Source organism: Musa acuminata, chromosome BXJ1-3 (genome assembly GCF_036884655.1).
Source record: "Musa acuminata AAA Group cultivar baxijiao chromosome BXJ1-3, Cavendish_Baxijiao_AAA, whole genome shotgun sequence".
Classification (NCBI taxonomy): Eukaryota; Viridiplantae; Streptophyta; class Magnoliopsida; order Zingiberales; family Musaceae; genus Musa; species Musa acuminata.
The window spans coordinates 7,375,704-7,401,555 of NC_088329.1; the positions used below are offsets into that span (position 1 = coordinate 7,375,704).

Here is a 25,852-nt window from a genome sequence, read left to right on the forward strand (position 1 = left end):
TACAATGAACAACACCATATGGCTTAAAAATAGATAGCTCTGACAAACATTTATACAACCCCTAGATCAAGTTTCATTGTGACCTCTTCCCTACTAGCAAGAATGAATAACTTCCGCACACCTCCAATCTAAATGCTTGGTGCTCACCGGCTGAAAGAGTGCAACTGGACATTGTTATTTGATAGCCGATAAACTATACATAACACTAAATCAATTATCAAAAAAAATTTCTCTTAATTGTTTAAGAACACACAAAGAGAGAACAAGATAGCACTCTTTCTGCAGAAGAAGAGGGTAAATTCTTGTGGAAAAGCAGTTTAAAGACTCATAAACCGGGAGGGAAATTGTTAATCTGTCCTTGTTCCAACTTCTCTTGGTTGTCAACTTTGTAAACCATTCTAATACGCATGGCCAGGGGTTTCTGAAATGGAAGAAGGAATGATTAACAATGATAATTCCAGTCATGATGTGGTTATCTGGAAGTTAAAGGAATGCAAATTATAAAATTCTAGGCTAAAGTTGCCAAAGAAACTAATTTAGAACATCATTTTACATGTACGCATTAAGGAACTACGACCACCACAAATTGTCGACTATCACACTTAATTTACCAGGTAGAAAACTTCACAAATTACATTTGATCTTTCTAATGGTGAACCATGCCATCAGAAATTTGGGGAGTTGGATAAATCCAACAAATAACAAACTCAGTCTCCTTTAGTCTAAGACCAACTCAAATATTGTTCATATAGTATTTGAGTTTGTAGCACATTACTATTTATTTACATGTCACTCTGATTATTCTATTAGCCTTTCAGATAATCTATTATCTCACATCCCTTTGAATTTGAACACAAACTTACAATGGCTCGCGTGTTAATTTTGCAGCTTAACTTAGTCTAGATATACACTTTACATAATTGATTTAATTAAATTATATTATCATGAAATATAGATCTAAAGAAAATTCAGATGAGATAGCTCTCGAACATCTGGAGCTCATGTACCTGTCCATGCTGACTATTAGTAACAGTAACTGTTTGTGTAATTGTCCCATTGCCATTGGCCGGAAGATGATTGCTGCTGGCTGGGTCCAAGTGTAGCTGGATAAACTGTAGAGTATGTAAATGTTAGCTCATAATGAGTCTTCAATTTGCAGGTTAGAATTCACAAATCACCAAAAGCACAAACAAGTATTAGGGACCTACCAAAGGCAATTAAAGATGAAAAGCATAGCACAAACAAAACTTAAACTGAGACATTCATGAATGAAAATGATTGCATACACAGTCCAGCACTATATACCTGCATAGATACAATCAAACCTAAACAAGCATTTAAAATTTTCACCTAACTTGTTAAAAGTGATTTCGTATCTCAAATATTATTATACAGTCATCATTGTTTCGTCTATATATTGAATGCTTTAAAGTTACAAATTACCATGTACACAACTGAGAGACATTTAAGTAAATTCATGTCTGAAGGAAAATACCACCTTCCAACTATTATTTCTTAGTCTAACATCAGTTTCGAGCACAACAATTTCCAGAAGACAACCTATCAAGATCTTAAGTGAGACAAGTTCTTTATATGTTTAAATGGACAAAAAGCATGCTTAAGAATGCTAAGAGTCCTAGATCACCTCTATGTCAATAACTCTAATAAATTAGTGTCGATAACGAATGCTCTTTTGAAAAAGAAAAAGAAAAAGAAAAGTACCTGAAAGAAAGCAAACATGACAATGTTATATAAGCATACATATAACTAATATATGCTGAGATACCTTTGGCACTGCTGCTTGAAAAACAAAATCTGTATAAGCATCAGATGACAAATTCATAAATGTAGCATGGATTTCAGTAACTTGTGGTTTTTCAGGATGCTTTTTGAAACTGAACATAATCTTCAAGGTGCTGCTCTGGAAAGCAGTGATAGATGGATAAAGAGGACTTTGATCTCCTGTTCAAGAATAAAAGTAGCATTACCATAATTTTCATTGCTCTAATAACAACACTAATAAACAAGCAAATGTACCTGCAACAGATCCATTTGATGGCAACACATCCAACAAATCCAGTACTTGAACAGTGGTAGGAGTAGGTTTAGTTGTTGGTGCAAATCCTAAAATAATATCCAGAGTGGTTAAACAAGAATACAAATATGTACAATTATGGTGTATGATTCAGTATTTGAATACTTAGTCAACTGTTAACCTTGGTTGGAAGAAACAGTTTCTGGTGAAATATCACTTTGAACAGGTGTTCCAATAGATAACAGATCCATAAGAATATCAGTGCCCCCTGATGGAGCAATGCCTTAAAAAAGAAAAAATCCAATCAATATTCCTCCAATTTAATGACAAGCCCAAAAGAATTTAAAGTTCAAAGACGCACAAAAAACACTGTTAGTATGTAACTGAGGCACATCCATTGTACCAAACACATGCCACAATTTTGTCAGAATACTTGAAATACAATTATTTTCTAGATATTCCTGGACTTTTTCTTACTGGATCTTGATTGATTAATGATAGGAAACATGGTACTTACCAACTGATATTTCATTCCAACCAAATACCATCACAAACCAAACAGCTTGGTATTCCCTATTATACGACTTTTCTATTATTTCCTTCATTGGTACTGGATAATACAAATCAATATGTCACTTACAGGTTGGAACTAGTGTTGGATAGATATTTAAAACTTTGCTTGCCTTAAAAGAATGGTGTTTACTTAAAGCAATTGCATATATAATATAAGGAACATATACAACCAAAATTTGATTTCTTGGTATGGACATCATATTATATCCTATCCAGGGGTTAATTGTATCTGTGTATATGTGACATCTTTGTGGTCATATTAATTTCCATATCCGTTCTTCAATGTTATATATATATATATATATATATATATATATATAAGGTAGCAATTATCACAAATATTTGAAGCTTTACACAGTTACACCTTGATTAATGTTTATATAGAAAGAGCAAAATAATGTCATAGTACTGTTTTTGCTTAAGCTATTTGGTTTGTACACTGGAGTGCAACAGAATGGGACTTCTTTTCCCGACCTCAGCCTGAAGACTAAGGGAACCAAAGGCTCCAAGGCATCCATTAGATGAAGCTAAGCCCTTGCCACACTAGTACATGTTGCAACTTGTACAGACTGAGGTTGAGCAGCAAGAACAATCAGAATATATGATATTCATCCCTAGACAAAGTAACAGGACATATATGTCAATGCTAGCATTTGGCATTGTCTCTATCTCTTTTGTACTTAAGGTTGTGAGAGAGGTGACCTGAGAGTAAGATAACTTTCATGATGTATGGTTCTAGCACCATAATTGTCTCATAATGATATATGCCATATCTTATGCTAAAAATGTGAACAAACTTGGCATTCATGGTGAAAGTTCGGTCATCTTTGCTTGATGCAACTTGCATTTTTGTCATCTAGGTTCAGTCTTGAAGACAGCTTGATCATTTGTCCTTGACTTTTTTGGGGGGGATGACTATTGAGTGACTCAGATCTAATAAAGAATTTGATAACAAATCTGCAATTCATACACAAATGGTTCACAAGCAGTCAGTGATTTGCAAAACGAAAAAAAAATCAGTGATTTGCAACTGATTCAAACTACACAGTGCATTTAGTAATAATTCCATGTGCTGGTGGTGGCTTTAGACTTTGGCATTTAGAATAACATTGATGGATCTGACTCTGGCATGCTTTTTCCAACATACGAAAGATAGAGGCATATACTGATAACAAAACATTCTTTAGTTATCTAACTTCTTAAAATTAGTTGTATGAATCATTTGTAAGCATTATCTAATTTCTTATTTTCTCCAAACACGAAGTGCCTCTAAAAGCAATTGTCAGGAAAGGCGAACCTAATTGGTAGTTGTCAAAATTGTCATTAATGTATAAGAAAAACAATTTGTCATTAACAAATAGCAAAATGGAGGTTAAACTAATCCAAGCAAATTGCCAATAGGAATTCAGCCTAAACATGTATATTTACTTTATAGAAGTATGGAACTTATATATGGAAGAAACTACAACCTGAGGATGATGAATTTGTCAACTCAATGCCCAACAGGTCATGCAAAAAATCCTTAGAGGTTGAAGTAGGAACTAGAGTATCATCAGAACTCAAATCAAGTAAATCGACCAAGGGAGCAGCAGGTGGCTTTGCGACACCATTTGGAAGCGTAACTGAAGTTCCAGCTAAAGACATTTGGCTAGATTTAACAGCTACAATGTTTTCTTGTGAAGAGTTAGCTTTCTTCACCATATAAGCTGACTCATCCAGAACAGGCATTCGCTCAACCAAAGAAGATCTGCATATGCACCAAAGTTTCCAAAATTAAAGCAACTCCAAGAATGAATTGTTCACTTTCTGAAATTAAAGTTTCAGAATAAGATTTTTGTGAAACAATGGTTGTTACGGAACTAATTCCTCACTTTATGTTGTCATGTCTCTGGATTATAGAGTTGAATTCAATTGCTCTTTGTTGCAATTCAAGCACAATACTTCCTTTATGCACTGTGATAATCTCTTTTATCCTCCTGAGCAATTAATTGAGAACATGGTCAATGCCAGGAATCCTATAATATCATAATGTAGATAGATCAAGTAAAATAATTAAGATCATGGAAGGAAAAGTACCAGTCTAGAACACAATTCAGATGACAACTAGCCCTTTCTTCACTCAGTAATATCAACACAATTTTCATAGAGTAGTGATACCAGAACTAATAAATTCAATTGCTAATAGTTTGGAGAAAGTAGGCATAATAATCTTGAATGATATGAAAAATTAACATATATTAAAAAGCCTCATAATATACATAGAACTATAAAATATGCAGTAAGGAAAATTGGGTAGGAAAACTAAAACATGTTTAATGAGATTAATAATGGAAAAAGAAAGATCCTTCTCACTAAGAAACAAGAAAAGTATTATAGTGCAAAACTGTTACTTATATATTGACATGTACTTAATTCAAACAATTGATTGGCATACATGATATATGTGATTGCATGCACCAAGACCAACTATGAAACTATTAAGCTCTCACCTTAGACATTCTGACACATCTGGCAGATATACCTTCTTACAGGTCAAGGTAGGTGCAGACAGTTCCTTAAAGATTCTGCCTTGTTTGGACTTAATAATGTACTTTTAGAGTTAGCATCTTTTGCAGGTACACAATATATGAGCAATGATACCAATTGAAGCTAGCAAACACTGCATTGATGTGACATTCTTTTATTTTTCTTCTTTTTGTTCCCTTTTACCTATTTTCTTTCTAGGGAGGCAGATGCCTATAACATAGCATGTTAAACAAGCAAATTTGAAATACCCACGAAATAGCAGTACTTCAACTAGACGAGAGAAGGTGAATCAAGCAAACCTATCTTTCTTCAGTTTACGGGTTCATTATTTTGTAAAATGTATTAGTAAAAAGGGGGTGATTTTCTGGAAAGCCCTAAATTTTGGGTTTTTCTCGGATAGCACCCCTCATTTCCAAAATGCTTCTAGAGAGCTCCTACTTTTTAAAATGATAAAAATGTCCCCCACATGTTGAAGCTTTAATTTTTTAATTTCCCACCATAATCCAAACCAATCAAACTAGTTTGGTATTAAACCAAACTGGCTACGGTACTTTTGAATAGGGTTTCAGTATTTTTTATTCAACTGAACCAGCTACCGTGTTCTTTAATAGGGCTATAGTGTTTTTTTTTTTTGCTAGTGAACTCAATATAGTATAGCCCTATTCAAAAAATACTGTAATTCAATCTTGATTAATTCAAATTCTCATAAATATTAATTATTAATCTTATTATATGTATTAAGGTTTCATAAAATATTTTACTTGAGAGTTCTTAAGTGATTTTGAATGAAAATTGAGACAAATTTAAGATGACCTAAATTTAGGCCTATAATATTTATTTTATTTCTTAAATAATGATTATAAAAGAACATTCTCAATTAGAAAGTTTTTAATGGACTTACAAATAAAAAATATTGTAACTCAAATTTTTAACTAATTAAAATTTTCACTAACAATAAATATCAACTTTACTTTAGGTTTGGAGGTGTATTAGAATTTGAATGATTTCGGATGAAAATTATAAAGGCCTTGATATATTTCAAAATAAATCATGATAAAATTTTATTTTTCCCACTTTGTGTTAAATTTAGGTCTAAATATTTTATAAAAATCTTATAACATTTATAATTATTTATTATGAAAATTGATATAAAAAATTATAAGATATTATCCAGTTATAGTATTTTTTTTATGGAGTTAACTTTTATTCAGTAATTAAACACATTATAGCCTTATTCACATTTTAACTTTTATTCAGTAATTAAACACATTATAACCTTATTCACATTAAAAGTAAAAATAATGTAACTCTATACAAAAATGCTTTAATGGACTGATTTGTGATTTTTGATGGAAAATACATTTTCAAAGGTATTTTAATCTTTTTATAAGGGGACTGAGTTTCCTTTGAGAAATATAAAAATGGGGAGTGTGATTCGGGAAAACTCAAAACCTTGGACTTTATCTGGGAAATCACCACGGTAAAATTGCATTTTCCCCAAAAGAAAAGCATATAATATTTAACATTAAATGCAAAGACATATAGGGTAATTTACATACAACAACATGGAACAGTAACTATTCACAAACATCAAGTCAGAAAAAAGATATATAATATTTGTTAGTTGACAAAGATTTCTTGTAATAAAATGAAATTGGAATACCTAAGCCAAGGTGCACCAAGATATTTAACTTTCATTGCTTCCCTAAACAAATAACAATCAGATGCGGGAAAATTGTAACAAGAAATTGAAGGTCTACCATATGCAGATGTAATAAGCTGGAAAAGAAATGTCTACCATATGCAGATGTAATAAGCAATGGATTATGTGTTTTTCTTACAAGTAAATTACAGGAGAATATGTTTGCATTCTGAAGTTCTGAACAGTCAGACGAACAGAAAAAAAAAGGGAATGGGGTAGGAATCTACAATAATAACAACAACAAGCTATAAAGTCCCAACTATTTGTGGCTATATGAATCTTTTCAATATCTTAGTTAAATCAATAGTGTTTACATCTCTATTATAGTTTCTTATAAAGTCTTTTTAGTGCTCTCTCTACCTCTCAAAACCAATAATACTAAGAGTTAAATCAAAAGATTTACTTAGAATATATTCTTGCTTATTTTATTCTTTGTTAGAGTTGCATCTAATTGTTCAAAAATATTATAATTTATTTTATATTCTTTCTAGTATCCCCACATATCCATCTCGACATCATCATATAAGAAACACAATTTTTTTATAAATGTTGCTACTTAACTACCCAAAACACAAATCAATAAAACGATTGATCTAATAACTATCTTGTAAAATTTTCCTTTAATGTAAAAGATACCAAGAGTATAAATGATTAACTTTTTATTTTCATCCTTCGTAATCTAACATTACCTAAATTATTGATCTTTTTCTAACTTTAGCAATTTGAAAAATACCATTTTCCCCATTCTTAGTATCAAGGATTGAAATTTCGTACCGTACCAGAATTTCGAGATTTGCTCAATACGATACGATATTGTATACCGAGCAGAATATTTTGGTATATCGCTCGGTATATATATATACATATATATAAGGGTGGTAAACCGCTCGGTATACCTCTCTTCTCCCCATGCGGGGCAACATCACCGAGGCAACGCCGCCTCTCTTCTCAGGCGACGTCGCAGAAAAAAAAAAAAGAAAAATTTGCGATGTCGCCCAAGGCGAAGTCGCAGGAAAAAAAAATTGTGACATCGTCAAGAAAAAAAAAATTCGCTAAGGCGTTGCCTCTCTTCGCCCCGCGACGCCGATACTCTTCTCCCAGGGCGCAAATGAGAAGTTGCCGCAGACGAGGAGAGCGACGCCGATCTCAGGTTGTTTTCTTTTTCCCCTATTTCTTTCTTTCCCTTCTATCTCTTCTTTCACCTTCTCACTCTTTCTTCTCCCTTAGTCACCATCGACTCCCTCTTTCTTCTCCATCGGTCACCAACGATGATAACGATCTCAATCAATGATACCGCTCGGTAGCAGACGATCCGTGTACTGGTCTGCTGACGGACCAATACATACTACCCGGTACGGACGATATCATTCGGTATTGTAAACCTTGCTTAGTACCTAGATTATTATAAAATATTATCGTAGGCTTTATATCTTGTCATCCTTATAACTCTTTTTGCATCTTTTCCGGTTGCAATATATCGTTATTATTCTCCTCACTTTTACAAGTTAGTCATTAAGTAAGATCTTTCAGTAGTAATTGCTTTTTGAACTTCTTGGTGTCATCACCAACTCTCTCTTAGCCTCGACCTTTACATTCTCCAAGAATCTCTTTCATAGCAATTGCTTTATAAACAGCCAGTATAAAATTGTATCAGATCTTGTCAACAGAGGAAAAGCCTAGAAGCTAATAAATTAGTCTGATGCTATGTTATAACTAATAGGAGACATAGAGCACATATACACAAATAAAGATACAGATACGTAAAAGAAATTTGCAGCAGCCTAAATTGTTAGTTTAGAAGTTCTTTAGAAAAAGAAAGCTTGTAAAAAGTAATAAGTAATAACCATTTAATTTTAAAAAATAAGACAGTTGATTGACTCGATAAGTGTGCTGTTAAACTTATCAGATACAGCAACATGAACTTTGACTGAACTCATGCTCACAAGATTGAACTAAGGCTTGTAAAAGTAAAAAAAATGATGCGATAAAATGCATCGAAGAACATACTCTGAAGTTGGGGGAAAACGTGAGGAGAGCTTCAGAAGAGCAATCAAGGACATTGATCTAGTTGTAATATCTGCTGAATGACCTGTTAAACATGCCTCCAAAACATCCACGGTATCAGATTCTGTTACCTGCAACAATGTATCAAGCAGGGAGTGCCTACAAAAGGATTAGAAAGAAGACAATATAGAGCATCCTTACAGAAAGGTACAAGGAATGGCTCATTAATTCTAAACATCAAATATTAATGAGAAAATCTGATAAAAGCAGCATATAGAGCATACTTAAATAACTAATAGTTAAATGAAAACCAAACTACACATAAGAGCGAGAAGAAAATGTGAAGTTCAGAAAACCCAACTTTGTATGTTCATGTGTTTGTAAAGTTTGCTTGGCTGAAATAGGAGTGTCAATCGCACCAAACATGTTTGAGGATTTTGGAAGATAACAAAGCAACAACTTGATAAATTGCAAGTCAACAACTTGGTCAATTTCAGGCTAAGTAACAGGAGAGATGCTACAGCTGTTAGTAAACAAAGAAATGAAAATCGTGCACTTACGGTCAACGGTTCCTCAACTTCCAACACCCCAACATTACCAACCAGCATCTCGCCATATTCTCCAATGCACCATACCGCTACTCGAACTAAACTTACCTAGAAAATATATCCAAGGCTACTATAAATAATAATAAAATCTAAATATTATAAATCTTCAATATCAACAGATTAGTCTTTACCTGTTCAAATGATGTTTGGAATGCCTTGTACAGTGACCTTACAGAGTATCCTTGAAGATCAGGTGCATTACTTATTGCAACTATAAGAGCATGCCACACATCATCTTTCACATAGCTCCCTGCCTAAACATTATAGGTCATTTAGAAAGACAAAGGTTATAAAGACATTCTTAAGTAGTAGCTAAAGAAATTTAATGTAAATTTCAGAATAGGATCTTTAAAGAAAAACATATAGCAACAGTTGTCATATAACTTCAACCATCCAAGATATCCAGTAAAAAGCAAGGACATTCATCAGATATATTCAGGCATTTGTCAAGTTTTGCATTATCAAAGAAATAAAAAATTAAAATAGTTATGGTTCTATTTTGATGTATTAACATACTACTTATCTTCAAAAATAACAAATTTAAAGCTCTCTCATCTAACAATAAATCTAAATAGTCAGCCTGAAAATAAGGAGAACCTTAAACTGCCAGCTAATTAGCCAGAGAACTCTTGGTTGCATAGATTGAACCATATGACAGACAATAAATTCCAAAAACCAAATAGAATTAAATTGAAATACACTCTTGATACAGCATATTCAGACTAGAATAGTTTTTTTTTTTTCAGACTAGGAATAGTATTGCTGTCACCACAACAGTATCAGATCAGAGTCATTGTCCTCCCATCTTGTCTGGCCTGTTAGGTCGGCACCACGGACCGTAGCACATGTTCTCTCAACACTGTGTGTACTCAAACCTTAAATTCCATGGCACGTGTTGGTGTACCATTTGTCAGTATGCCAACCCATATCAGACCTGTAGTGCTCCGGCCCAAGACTGGTATGAATCTTAGTATCCTCAAACCATGTTCAGAGCACTATGAATTTTATGAATATGACAGGAGCGTCATGCACTAGGTCAACCGTTTTTTATGATGAACCTAATAAATTTGAAAATATTGTATGATGGCAACTGTTTGCAAGCATAGTTGTTTTCAGCAGAATGAGATGTAAATTACTACTTAGAAACCATTACAATACTGACTGTGAACCAGAACATTAAAAGATGATATCTGAATCTCTTACTTTCTTTATGTGGTCTTCAGGAAGAAAGTTCTTAATTAAGAGTGCCTGCTTTTGATAGTCCACTCCATATATTATGTGATCTGTGAAATCCAAAAGGACTTAGAACATAAATCTTCAATTAGGTCGATGCAGCAGACAGATCATAGATGTGTTATACATTTCTAAACTTTCACATATCCTCAGATGCTTAAATTATTGAACTCATTTCACCAATTGAACAAGTGGGTCTATCAGATTGGGTCACAACAGCAAGTGCGATGTCTAATCACAAACAAAAGTGGGAGGCATTCTGTTATTATATAATAATGCAGTTGGAACTTCAAAGAGCCATGAAGTAGATGACATTTGGAATGATAACTTTAATAGAAACAATCTGGCAAACATCAATCAAAAGTAAATATCTGCACCTTTGCAATTTCTAAAAGAATAGAAAGCAATTCAATGAACTACTTCATTACATACCAGAGATAAAACCTTTAGCATCTGATCAATATACCATTTCTTTTCTTGAGAAAACCTATAGAAGTAAAAGCACAAGTCATAATTAGGACTTTAAACAGGTTATAGTCCATAGGCTTTTAATGTATTTGATGGTCACAAAAGATGCAGGATTGCTGTAACCAAATTTTGCCAATTTCATATAGCGTAAACCTGACTGCAAAATTTGGTTAAAATAAATATGTGATTTGGAGTGTGCAGTTCATTTATGACAAAATAGGCATGGCAAGAAGAGTAAATCAGTCAAAGTAAGACATGGAAAAGCAAGACTATGGATGAAAATACTGCAAAAATTGGAGAAACTGTTGAAAATGTCTTATTTTGGTATAAAAGGTAGATTGACAAAATTACATAAATAAATTGATAAAGAATTACAAATTAGAACAATGCTAATGAATTTCTAATAATAAATGGCATACCTACACTTGCATTGATATTCAGATACATTCCAACATGAACCAACAACAATGGTTCCAAAATGATAAATTGCACAATTCAGTCAAATAACGTGGCTGAACTTTCATCGTTCAATTAATATTCTTCTGAACTGATGCTAAAAGTGAAAACTTGAAAGCAAGTAAGCATTCATGCTATGGTTAAAAAAAGGGGTTCAGAATTGTGCATGATTGATGGAGGAAAATTTAGACATCATTCACATCTGTATATGGCTAAGTTAAATTAAAACCTGGCATTTTCAGCTTACTTTTCAATGATTGAACAAATTTTGGCAGTTAGATCTCCCTTAAAATCTTGATCGCTCACTTCGAGATAATCAATAAGTTCTTTTGTCAAAGGCTTAGCATTTGTGTCATTGACTAACAGAAAAACAAGCTCAAGAGCCCTCTTCCTGATCGAGGCATCAGAATCCTGAAAGATGTATAAATAAACAAAGTTACTGACTCTAATCAGAAAGCACAGTCTATTTAGCCATGAATACCATTAACAATAAGAATTATCAATGAGCTTTAGCTCCATCTACAGTGAAAAGAAAAGACAAAAGAGTAATATGCAAGTTATTTCAAGAGCCAAATAAACATGGAAGATAGTGATGACCACAAACTTAAGCACCTGATGGACAATAAAACTAGAGAAAACAAATGTAAGTAATTCCGATATATGTATATATGTATATATGTAAATGTATATGTATATGTATATGTATGTATGTATTTATGTATATGTATGTATGTATGCATATATATGTATGTATGTATGTATGTATATATATATATATATATATATATATTTATTTATTTATATACATATATATGTATGTATGTTGTATGTATGTATGTATATATATTCTCCTTACATTGACATGGAAGATGTATAAACACAATTAATATACCTTATTTGCAGTGAAGAAAATTACTTCATGAAGATAGTAGAAGAGAGCCATATGAATTCTGATGATGAAGAAAATGAACTAAAGGCACACCAATAACATATACCATTTATCAATAGGAAGAACAGCAAAATCACAGAAAACATTCAAATTGTTCCACAGTGCAATTCTTACAGGAAAGCATCTACTTAAAATACTACCTCAGCCATCTAATTTGCCAAAAGTAAGTTCATTCTAAAGCAAAGAAATATAGTGTATGGTACCTTGACACATTCTAGAATTGTTGTTCTGTGCCTCTGCACTGCTTGAGAATCTACTGCAATGGCTTTCATAAGCATGTTCAAGGCAACATATCTGAACCAAAATAAAAGAAAAAAGATATCAAGACAACAGTAACTATATTTTGATTTAATAAGGATGGAAATGAAAAAGAACAACCAAATCATGGTTTTCTTATAGCCCCTGTCCCTTTACAGATCATCACGTAGCATGGCATCATGGCATGAATTGTAATGGCTTCTAATGCCAGTACTGTTGGCATGCAATTGCATGGCCAAGATGGAATCCAAACTTCAGAGCTCTAGTTGGATGCTTTTGGAACTTTGTAATACATTAAAATTGGCAAGGAAGTTCTTTCTATTCTAAAATTCACCATATTGTTTTGCTAGGAACCCTACTATAAGCTTTTTTGAAAAACCTGTATTTTATGCAAGTCCTTTCTACCAATAGTTTCTACATCTTGATCTGTCAAACACAATTAGACTGATTATCAAAAATGCATGTTTCATATTCATTTTAATTGATGTAAGTTTAATGTACCTAACAATTATCAATTTGAGTTGGAGACAAGATTCGTAATTTCGTACCGTACCGGAGTATCAAGTTCAACTCAGTACAGTATGGTACGGTACGAGTATACTGAGTGGTACGCTCAAGCGTATCGCTCGGTGTGTATGTGGTGTGTGTGTTTGTGTGTGTGTGTGTGTGTGTATATATATATATATATATATATATATATATATATATATATATATATATACAGGGTTTTCAATTTCGATATATATCGCCCAATACGAGTGGTACGTACTGGTCCGAGAGGATATCGGAACGCAGATCGTCCTCTACCAGGCAGTACTAGTGTTTTGACCGGTACCGAAACGTATCGACTAGTACCACCCCAAATTTCGATCGTTACCGAGGCATACCGATCGGTACGCCCTGGCATAGTAGGTGACGGTATTCGGTGGACCATCGGTACGCCCTAGCGTACCGACGGTATATATGGTACGTATCGTATTGAGCAGAGCTCGATACATCGATATGGACCAGTATTTAAAACCTTGTGTGTGTGTATACATATATAATAAGTTAAAAAATAAAAAAGGGGCAATGTCGTCAAGGTGACGTCGTGTCGTTTCTTCTCCTCACGAAGCCTTGGTGACGTCGCCAAGGTTTCTTCTCCCCACGCCAAGACTTCTTCCCCCCGCGCGGATTAGGAGAAGTCGCCGACGACGCCGAGGTCTCCCCGACATCGCCGAGGTTTCTTCTCCCCACGTTGAGGCTTCTTCTCTCCGTGCAAATTAGGAGAAGTAACCAATGACACCGAGGCCTCGTCGCCTCAAACGAGGAGGCGACATCTCATCTGCGACGTCCTACGAGGTACGACGACGACAGATCAAGATCGTCGAGGGAGAGCCACGTCGCATCTCCAGGTTCTCCCTTTTCTTCTCCCTCTTCTTCCTTCTCCCTTGGCTAATGCCACCCGGTAGCAAGTGGCGATGATTGAAATCGACCGTCATCGACCGATTTTGGGTGGTAACGGGGCGAAAACAGCCCCAGTCGACGGAACCGCCTAGTAGCGGGCGGTCCGCGTACCGATCTGCTAGCGGACCCCCGTACGGATGATATCACTCAAAATTAAAAACCCTGGTTGGAGATATTTGATTCCTAACTAAAAGCTCACCTTTTCCCTTTGCATCAATCACAAAGCTTAAACTATCTCCACACAAAAACCATATTTCCTCTCTTGCCAAAAGTTGATCAACTCATAGCAAAAAAAAAAAAAGGCTCAAGCATAACTAGAAATTTTTTAAAACCTCCGGAGCAATGCTTTGATCCACATGCATCTCTAGTGACTAGAATACCCTTTTGAATGAAGGTACAAGCAAATTCAAGGCATTACTTAAAGCAATATAATGTCCAACTTCAAGCACAAACCATGCAAATCTCAATCCAAAACTTCATTATAAGCATGTGCATGAAGGATGTATTCACTCTCTTCAAGAAGACCAATTATTACATATGGAAACTTTGACAACCAAACAGTTAAAAGTTCAGCAAAACATAGCATATAATGACTCCTTCAAAAAATTTTCTAAAAAATTACTGAAAAAAAAATTACCTGATGTTGTTGTCACGATTTGACAAGAATCTACCCAAGATATTGATTGCAAGAACACGCAGACCACTGGTCGCTTCTATACCCATAATAGTTTCAACACATTCATATAGAATAGCATTCCCAGCATTTTTGTTTGATTCAGTTTTTGAAGCAATCTATTAAAAGAATTCAGCACATAAAAAACAGGTACAGTTTTGACAATACATAGCGCTTGATAGCACAAGTAACCACCCCTGATCATCGATTCATGGTTCAATCAAAAACTTAACAAACAATGCCTTTCAGACAATTAAAAGTATGGATTGAAACAAGTAAAATGCTTACAAGATGAACTGATGTTATGGATTACAATGAGTAAAAGGTCTTATAAAAATGCATTAATAAATGCAATATAAGTTAAACCAATAGTTGTCCTTATGCCCTTCAGGTTCTTAATTCGCATGCTCCAGACCACAGAAAATAAAGGCTTGACTTTACCCCTTTAACAGATGAATTTTGTTCAACATCAATAAATACTAATAACAAGATATTCACATTAGAAATCCAAAATCTTTGCAAATACTTTTTGTATATCTTCCATTTATTATCAAGGTAAATACAATCACCGTCAACCATTTAGATTACTAGACTACATGCATAATAATAGAATGGATAACTCTGGAAGTTGCTACTTTAAAACAAGCCACTTATGAAAAAGTAATTTAAGTGTTTATGGTAAAACGAAAGAAAAGAAAAACATTTGAAGACTACAAATTATTGCATTATGGATTACAGATTCCATAAGGAATCATTCTAGACGAGAAACAAAAGTCCACTGGCGAAAGGAGATCATATCTCTCGTGCATTGATTTCTGCACAACTACATATTTACTAGATACCTATACAAATACCAACTTTCAGGCTTTATTTAAATGCACATATGTTAACTGGACTTGATGATAATGATAAATTTGTACAAATTCAAGGAGAAAGAAAGAGGTTTCCTCTTCACATGCTACTTGTATTTTCATAAGCTTTGTCAAACGTCTTTTGATCTTTTTATTACTGTTGTAACATATAAAATTATGAAACTATTCCCAGTGTCTTTGTTTATAAGCTTCAGCCAGATCCCAGATATACCTTTGAATTTTGCCTAACTGGATTTGAGTTTGAAAAGAAGACATGAAAAGGATGAGACAGCAAGTGCTAATATAGAAATCCAGAAGCGACTAAAGTTTACGACAAAATCTAACCAGCAAAACAGATATATTTTCCATTAGTTATCAGAAAAATAATTTAAAATTAAAAAATTGCATATAGAAAAAAAATTATTGTGATCCAAGAATTATAGATTCAGAATATAACTTAAATGCTAACCATAAATATTATTTTCCATTTCCCAGTATCAATCAAAGGATGCTTGGAATTAATTAAATGTAATATATTTCAGTATGACCTGGATCAGTGGACATAGTGTCAAGTTTTACAAAAGATCTCTTAGTTTTCCATATCTATAATTATGGAAACCTTATTTTTCGGGGAAACATAAGAACAACACAAAGGGAAGAAGGTTTTTGATATCTACATGGCTGAGCAAGACTTCTGTTATATCCTTTGCTAATATTCTTACACTCTGAGAAATAAACTTTTCGAACACACATTCATATATATGAATATGGATTTGTATGTACAAATGTGTTGTGCATGTACAGATCTTTATAAAATCATACTTAGAAATTTGGACATAAATTCGGATATAACATACTTGGATATGCATATATGTCTTGTTTTATATCCCTAGCAGGTTCCCTATACAAGGTATTGTATGTATACAAACATATATCCCTTAAAGCAAAAAGGTTGGGTTATCAGTTTCTCAGAAACTATAGCAAAGCAAGATTCTTCAAAATTTTAAAGCAAGTCGATAGAATAAGAAAAACTGACCTGAGCAAGAATATCATTCATATATTCACTGGTATCTGCATCTCCCTGGCCCAACATTCGCATCAGCCTAAGCACTCGGATGTGTAAGAAAGGATCTGTAATCCCAGCAATGTCATACTCAGGTGCATACGAACTATTTGAGACATCCTTCAATATCCGAATCAATCCCTCTGTGCAGTTCTATAATTAAGATGGAAACTAATTTATGGTATGCACTGCATTAAGCAACTACAAGCCTAACAGTCATATGCTGAATCCAAAAAACATATCAACCAAGATAAGTATATAGCATGATGCAAATCTTGGCAAAAGAAACACCACAACTTTCAGATGAATTATTGAAAAAGAGTGTTAAACTACTCGACATCTGCCGAATATCAAAAACTGAAACTCACATGATCTACAGTATCTTGTAAAGACATATTGCTAAAGCATGGTACAATGTCATAAACAAGAACTTGAGCACAGAAAGCCAAATATGAGACACTATCTCCTTGAATTTTTTTAGATCTAGTAACATATATCAACTTAGGTTCTGAAACTGGATTATGAACAAAATCCTAATAGTTGGCCACATACTATTGAAACTTGACTTTTGGAATTTTTAAATTAATTAGATAAACGCCAAGCTTCATGCAATACCAAAGTAGATGGATGATAGAACAGATGATGACATAGAATGCATGTTATTCATGTCAATAAGGTGCATAATGAAGATTACACATGTTGCCAATTGTTGCCATAACTTCTCACAACCTTGCACCCATAAAAATATGATTAAATCTGTTGCGTTGGAAAACAGAAGTGGGGCCTATCCTTAATCTTGAGTGGAGATCATGAAGAAAAAAGGCAGCTTCTGCCTAGAACCGTTTACAAATTCACCAATTTTTGAAATTAAATTTAGACTGCAAAAAAGATGGATCCACTGTTTTCTTAGATTTCTTGCGGTTTTTTTTTTTTTTTGGTTATCATGATCTTTTATTGTTAGGTTCTTGAGTAATATTTTATGTACAATGGTACTTAGAAATCTTACATTTAGGTCTTTTTTAAATTACGAGTCTGTGTTTACCATATGATCAGTTTTATTTTAAATTTTTAATCTACCTAATCTGTCTGTAGCATACAACCATAGTGAAAATAATTGTACGAAGAGTTTCCAAATCAAACCCAAGCCTATAAGAATATAAAAGAGGAGCTATGTAGGACTTCCATGAAGCTCAAGGTAGTTAGACAAAAGAAAATATCCCATTTGCAATTTCCATCAGTATCTCACGTTATGTTTTTCTTAGCTTTGAAAAAAAGGACTGCATATATGAAGCACCAAATATGAATTTAATTGACAGTCCATGCCAGCAGCAGAAGCTCCCTGCCACACTAACTTGGAACAAGGCCCAACAGAAGTTGTACTGGCACATTTCTCACAACCACCATGCTGTCAAACTTAAAACATGTTACTGAATCAACGCAATCCCCAACCTAACTACATTATCAAGTATATTCTATTGACCAGTATTAGCTTTAGAAATTTCAAAATATTAGATACAATGATTGACTACAAGAATGTTGTAAAATGAAGAATAAGAACCAGAAAAAGAGGATCAGATACAGATGTATTAAAATCACAGACAAAGCAAAACATCTACCGGATAATGAATGGTATTAGCATGGTACCTTTCGCAGATGCTTGTTGGCATCTGCACTGACTTTACATAGATCTGTACAAAGCTGAATTCCAGCTATTAAAACTCCATGGTGCTTTTCCTTCAACAACGAAGCTGCAGGACTTAAAAAGTTTTCTGCCAAGTCTGGAACTTTTCTAATAATCCTGATCGAGCATAAGGCAGCCTAGAAAACCAGAAACCACATTCAGTTCAAGAATGAATAATGTTTTTGAAAAGGAAAAAATAAAAGAAGATTGTTGCATTGATCAAAACCATATGAATTCAAACTAAAGTCTAAACACATCTCACACACATCCAACTACAAAGAAAATAGATGAGACTATTCATAACTACAGGAAACAGAGAAAAATCAGATACAAGAAAAATGAACTCATCTACTTAACAGCAAAAGGGAAAAGAGAAAACTAAACCACATAACAAAATTGATGCAAAAACAAAATGTGTATGATGGAGATACATCCTGCTTTCGTTGATCACATGCTTTAAGCCAAAATCACCATATAATGTAATAAGAATATAAGGGTTGATATTCACATTTAGAGGATGATCCTTGACAATATGGCGAGGTTATTCTTTTGCAACCTTAGTAAACATGTTCAGATCTTGAAATCATCCTCTTACTCTTACTTGCAGGTGTACAGATGTGTACAGTAATCCTTCCTATTGAAGTCACCAGGCTTGCGCACTTGCCAATGTGCCAAGGCGAAGCGTAGCCCAAGCACCCACCTATTGGGCTAGGCGGGCAACTTCAATCAAGCGCGGCCAAGGCGAAGCGTTAGGCAGGCCAAGCGCCCACCTGGTTCAACCCATGCTAGGTCGAGCCTGACTCGAACCAAAACGCAAAACCAATCACTCTCAAGTTCAATTGAACCAGGTAATCTCATGCTCGAACACCTCGAATGCCCCCACACAAGCTGTGCCCTAAACGCAGATTTAAGTCTTTCCCCAATGTTTCTGCACAGCGATGGACTTCCTACCATCGATGAACAACGACAACAATGACATCTTCCTCCAACAGCAGCAATGACGTCTTCGTCCAACGGCATTAGCGATGTCTTCCTCTAGCAACAGCGGTGATGTCTTCCCCCAGTCACAACAACAATGACTTCCTTCGGCGACAACATCAACTTCTTCTTCGGAGACTATAACTCTCTCTTTCTCCAACTCCCTCCTCCCTCCTACCTCTACATCATTCACTGATGGATGCTTAACAGATATTATCGTGCATTGTGAACAACCAAATTCTAATCTTTCTTCAAGAAGAATTATGACACCTAAGTTTAGTCATGCATAGAATGTAAGATAGTAAGAGAATAATTGAATTGAGTTGTAGGGCAAGAATGAGTCTGTTCTCATTAACCAGACTTAAGTATTTTGGACCAGTGACTCAGATTCATGATGATGGGTCCAATCAAGATCATATGGTGGATGAGGTTAGATGACGTTAGAGGTCCATCACAACATATAGAGCAACCACTGACTTGGATATGCAAAGGAGATAGTGACAATTAAATTTAATCTTACATCAGATGTGAGAACACAATTGAATTAAATTATAGGGACAGATTGAGTCTAATGTCATTAATATAAACTTAAGTATTTTGGATCAAAGGTTTGGACTCGTTAAACTAACTCAAGTCATAACAAAAATATTCCAAATCTAGCCAAATTCTGACAAGCTCTTGATTTTGTTTGCTAAAAGAATTAGTCATAAATACCAAGGATTGAAATATCATACCGTACCGAAGTTTCGACATTCTCTCGGTACGATACGGTATCCACTCGGTATACCGTTCGGTATATATATAAGTAAAAAAAAAATTCGACGACATTGCCTCTCTTCTCCCCAGGTGGCGGGGCGACATCGTAGAAAAATGAGGTGACATCATATATATATATATATATATAATACCGTCCGGTAGTGAGCAGTCTACGTACCGGTTTACTATCGGACCGGTATGTACCGCCCGATATCATTCAAAACTATATACCTTGATAAATACAAAGTTTCCATTTAAAACTGAATATGTAACTGAAACAAAATATTCTAGCTGCACATAACCTTCTTCCCATCTTTTTAAAATCTAGGCAGTGATATATAAAACATTTAAAAACTAAACCTGCAACAACTAATCAAAACTCAAGGATTTGGATATTAGCTTTTTTATTTTTGAATGTCCCAACTTTCTGGAGATGATATCTAAAGAAAAGGAGGAAGCTCCATTTGGCTACCTATTTTGTAGATAAGAGGGCTCTTTATTCCATGTAAATTCAAAAGCACAAAAGTTGATAACTGGATATGCTTTAACTGACCAGGACTTCTTCGAGAGAATATTTTGACTGATTATTTTTTGTTGTTCTATCTAATAAGGATGAACTGAAATTAGAAAACAAGTAAATTACCAATCTCACTCTCTAGGGCATTCACCTACAGGTTCAATTGCTTTCTATACAACCTAAAAGGTATTAGTATATGAACAGCATGCAAGCAGCCATGCAAACATTAAAAATATGAGAAACACATTTCACGGAGGTACAGATTTTATATTGAAAACCAGAAAGAATAAACCAAGAGGAAAATAACAATTTCAAACCTTCTAGCTCACGAAACTTAGATATTAAAATAACATAAAGTCACATCAAGAAGTTATGTAATTCGAGAGAAACTCTTCAAAAGACAAAAAAAAAAACCTTCTTTTTAATATTTGGGTCTTTAGTTAGTAGTAATCTTTCTACTTCTGCTGCTAGATCGCTTGCCATTTCTGCAGAACATATATTTCCCAAAGCACAAAGTGCTAGACCCACAATATACTGGTTTGTATGATTGAGATCTCTGCACATATAGAGGATATCCAAAGTTATAACAAGAGTATATGTTTAGATGACAATGTAGTCAGGACAGAGATATTAAAATTTTCAAAAAATTAGGAAGATCAAGTTATTGCATACTGTTTCAAGGAATTTGTAACCAGCATAAGAACTTCCTGTCTCTCATCAAGAAGAAGCATAAGGCCCAGATAACCAATTCGTTTCTCAGGGAACCCAGCTGAAGCTATCAGTTTGAGACATTCCATTTGACCAAAATGAGTTGGATAACCAAGCATGTGAATGAACATGAGTTTTGCGATGTTACGATGTCTATAATCTTGATCATTTTCACTAATAGCAGAACGTATAGCTGCACATTCTTTTCTCACAACAGCACGTTCTTCTGCAGCAGTTTTGCAGGCACGTATGGCCCGAATCATATCCCTGAAATCAAAGTTTAGTAATAACATGCTGACTTATCCAAAGTCAACTGAAAAAAGAAGAGGAAAAACTCATGATACAGAGCCAAAATCCCATCTCAATCTACTCAACTAAGCTCAATTACTAAAGGAAATAAAAAAGATTTAGAAGCACAGCCATTTAAAAACATTTGCAATGTCCGTGTCTCATGTCATGTCCGTCTTGGTCACACACACTTGCTGGATACTCTCAGACATATCTTAGATACTTCGAAACATATTAGAATTCGAAATACCTACAGTTGATGCAATGCATACACAAGATGCTTAAATCATCCACCTAAAACTTCTAAAAAATTACATGTAGGCAACATAAAGATTTTTTGGGGATTTAACTTTCGGCATATGGTAAATGGTTTTTATAATGGTTGATATCAAGGTATACTAAACTGACCAGTTCGGTACAGTTCAGCCCGTTTTTACTGGTCCAACCACCGATCAGTACATGGATCAGGCCAAACCGGTGGTCCATATTATATATACCCTAGGGTTCCAGCACCTTATTCCTCGCACCTATGAGGAGGACCACAGGGCCACTGTTCACATGGATGCCACCCCCACTGCTCGCATGGATGCCGGTGGCCCACATCGCCACTTGCTGCCTGCCACCCACCTCCTCCTCCACCTCTCCTCCTCTTCCTCTTCCACTGCCTCCCCTTCTTCCTTCTCCCATTACCTCCTCTTTTTCCTTCTTTCTTCCTCTTCCTCGTCATCTTACTTCTTCCTCTTCCTCCTCATCTTCCTCCCCCCTCCTAAATGGATCATAGTACATTCTGGCATACTGACACACAGAATGTCGGAACGGGCCAGAACCATACCAATCTAGCCACGGACCAACACAGGTCCGCTAACCGAAATTGCAGACCTTTGTTGATAACTTGATATAATATACAAATTCAATGATTGTAGATTATCCAAATTGTATACTACACAAAACATCTAACTAAAGAAATACATATACATATATAAATGATAGCTACTGTGTGATGTTTCCAGGTCGTATTGTGTCATAGTTTTCAAATATTTGTCATATTGGCATATCAGCATATTGTCATATACATGCCCCATGTCCTTGTCTATGCTTCATATCTAGCAGTTTCTGTATCTTGTATAGTAAAGGAAGTTATATTTATGCAGGCAACATAAGAACCACTTTATTGCATGAACCAGACAAGAAATTTTGCAGATATATCTGCAAACAATCTTAAGATGGATTTCCTCTAACAATATGAATACAGAAACTGTACATGAAAATGGTAAATGGCACATTTATTAAACAAAATCTGACAATGATCACAAAGAAGAGAAAGTACAGAGTCAATTACGAAACCAAGGAGTTATCAGAGTAAACTAGGCAAATATTGTCAAAATCTGAAAATAATCATATTGATACTGGTGTTTACTAGATGAGTAGCTAAATTTGTTTTAGGCTGATTATCATAAACGATTGCATTTAGGCTTGTCCTTAGAAGCTACATGTTCTATAAGAGAGATTAAATTTAAGTTTTCCTTAGTCATTGCTACTACAAATTAATTGTTATTTGTTGGGATTCAGAAGCATGCTTATCAAAGTGGGGGAAAAGAAAAGGGCAATACATGTTGTGATGAATATGATGCTTCATTTTTTATTGTTACAAAGAATGATGATGAATATGAATATCTATTTAATACTATATAGATTTTTAATTGATAGGGAGTCCTATTTGGTACTACATAGTTTTTAATTGAAGGGACTCTTACACCCTACATCTTTCTATATCCTAACCACTAATATGAATATCAAGATATTAAATTAGGCATCATAGTTTTAAGATTAGAAGTTGTATTTAATGTCCCTCTTCATTCCATCATCAAGCTAATCCTTAGACCGCTTATGATAATTCACTCATGAATAAGAACATCAAGGCCAACTTATAAAGAACAGTCCCACATGTTAGCTCATGCAGTAGAAACATCTTAACATGGATCCCCTTAGATAATTGAATTAAGAATCACAAAATAGAGACAACCATATCAAAATAACCCTTCTTTTTTCTTTAACAAGATATCTCTTTCTCGTTTGCTTTCAGGTAGTTTACACATGATGCCAGTGATCAACTTTATCAGGCTTTACAATAGCACTAAGAAATGTAACATCAATCATGTCTTCACCATAACTAGTGCTTCATCTTCCACCTGGTTCACACCCTTGTCTTGTCAATTCTGTTATGTCCTAACCGATGCATCTTTTTTTTTAAAATTTGCTTTTAGTATTGTTGAATGCTAAAGGGTATATAACATTATATGCAACAAAAAATATTCATTTTTAAAAAACCCTGAAAGGCAAAATTTATTGTCATTTTCATTGTCTTGAATTCTGACAAAATTGATAAGAAATTTGAAGGTTTATTCCTCTAGTAACCTTGATGAAATTCATGCCATAGACAAGTCAAACTACCAAATGGAATTAATAGTTACAGCATGAGCCCTACGTTTAACGTAGCATTGAACTCCAGCACCAATTCTTAAATTTTGCCTCAGACTTAAAGATGTCTTTTGTGCTCCAGTGGTTACTTTAATAATGTGACAGGAATCGAGGACTGATAAGACCTAAAATATATGTACCAGTGCTTTTTAATATAATTTATGGAATGATAATGACAACAAAATTTGTTGTATATGCTAATCTTGTGTCACAAACCAGGAACCAAGATGATGGTGATAACTAGAATGTGTGTTCTTGAATTCTGTGATATAAAGAACAAGTTCTTATCGATCCCACAACATTCAATCACATTTCACCTAGTGTGATCGACCATTGCCAACCTTCAAATACGACAATGAAAATTCTGGACCCATAAATTAACGATCACAACCAAGAACCCCAAAGCAAAACGTTCACCAACTTATTACGACCAAGATCGCAAGATTTTTCCACCAAGAAGGCAAGAACGACAGAAAATGCGAATCTGATCAACAGGCAGCCCTGCCAGACTCTTCTTGCTAATAGAACGAAACCGAGTTAATCCGAGCAAATTAGCGTCTCAATGAGGACGAAGCAGATGTAAGGACAAGGGCGCCGACGAAAGAATTAAGGGTCTGATCTACGGTAAAGGGGGAAAAGGTTGCAGCTCACCTCAACCGCGTCCCCGAGGAGAAGGGGTTCATGGCTATGGCCGAGGCGAGGGCTTCCGGGACTCAACCTTCGGCTCCGGAACACGCAAGAGAAGCTAGATCCCCGAGAGGGCCAAGCAGGGCAGGCAAAGATCGAGATCTGAGTGACGGAATCTTGACTCCAGTGATCCAAGAAGAGAGAGAGAATGATAGAGGAGGGGAAGGGTTAGATCTGAGTGAGCGAGCAATTTTATTCTGCGAGGTTACCTTATTTTCCTTCTGCTTCCGTAAACGGTCTCCGAGAACTGAACGCCATGAACCGGACCGGTTTCACCCTCCCGGATGCGAGAGAGTAGCCGGTCCACCGGTCGAGGAAATCGATCCGGCCGGACCTAGAAGCCAATGGGCGACTGGATCGGTGGCAAGTGACACGTGTACTCCGTGATATGGGAATGATGATGATGCACCAAAAGCTTAAATCTAATGATTTCTCTATGTTTCATATTTATGTCAAAATACATGATAATTCAAAATCATATCTAATCAGCTCATAATTATTTTAATTTGCACACTCTCTCTTAATATTCATACTAATATCAACTGTGTTAGAAAAATGAAGTTATTTTTTTTATCATGGGGATCTTTCTCAAAGTTCTTTATTTTTTTTTACTATACTTGAAGAGATGTTTACGAGGGAGATGGACCCCATCAATTAGATAATGGTTAGATAGCTCATAATCATTTTAATTTGCATACTCTATCTTAATATTCACATTAATATCAACTCTGTTAATAAAATATTAAATATATACCTGAAATGTCTTAATGCATTGAAGAACACTTGATTGCTTAACGATGAAAATATGAAATATTGTTCTCACTATTTCTTCTCGGGTTTTGTGTTTAAGGAGAAAACTACTGCATAATAAATTTTTACTCATGTGTGTGTGGTCGTTACTATCTCTAATATTT

General features: G+C 34.7%; 1 protein-coding gene across 2 annotated transcripts; it reads right to left on the reverse strand.

Moving 5' to 3' along the window:
- LOC135619823 (AP-1 complex subunit gamma-2-like) lies at positions 1-25,123 on the reverse strand. 2 transcript variants are annotated; one of them, XM_065122200.1, is made up of 19 exons: positions 24,903-25,123; positions 21,450-21,752; positions 21,192-21,333; positions 18,490-18,663; positions 16,819-16,998; positions 14,896-15,050; positions 12,758-12,848; positions 11,853-12,016; positions 11,114-11,168; positions 9,580-9,702; positions 9,401-9,496; positions 8,844-8,971; positions 4,480-4,584; positions 4,078-4,355; positions 2,217-2,318; positions 2,038-2,124; positions 1,787-1,962; positions 1,008-1,112; positions 1-150 (listed from the first exon to the last, which is right to left on the reverse strand). In XM_065122200.1, the coding sequence occupies exons 1-19, from the start codon at positions 24,932-24,934 to the stop codon at positions 94-96; spliced, it is 2,553 nt and encodes an 850-aa protein (XP_064978272.1). In that variant the 5' UTR covers positions 24,935-25,123; the 3' UTR covers positions 1-93. The 2 variants fall into 2 exon arrangements, with proteins under 2 accessions (XP_064978272.1, XP_064978268.1); XM_065122196.1 differs by having other exon boundaries at positions 1-421; positions 24,903-25,122.
- Positions 25,124-25,852: the final 729 nt, after the last annotated feature.

Coding starts and splice junctions, on each gene's coding strand:
- LOC135619823 (XM_065122196.1), bottom strand. CDS start 24,934: ATGAACCCCTTCTCCTCGGGGACGCGGTTGAG. Junction 15,051..16,818: donor TGAATGATATTCTTGCTCAG/GTCAGTTTTTCT, acceptor TTCTTTTAATAG/ATTGCTTCAAAAACTGAATC. Junction 422..1,007: donor CTAATAGTCAGCATGGACAG/GTACATGAGCTC, acceptor CTTCCATTTCAG/AAACCCCTGGCCATGCGTAT.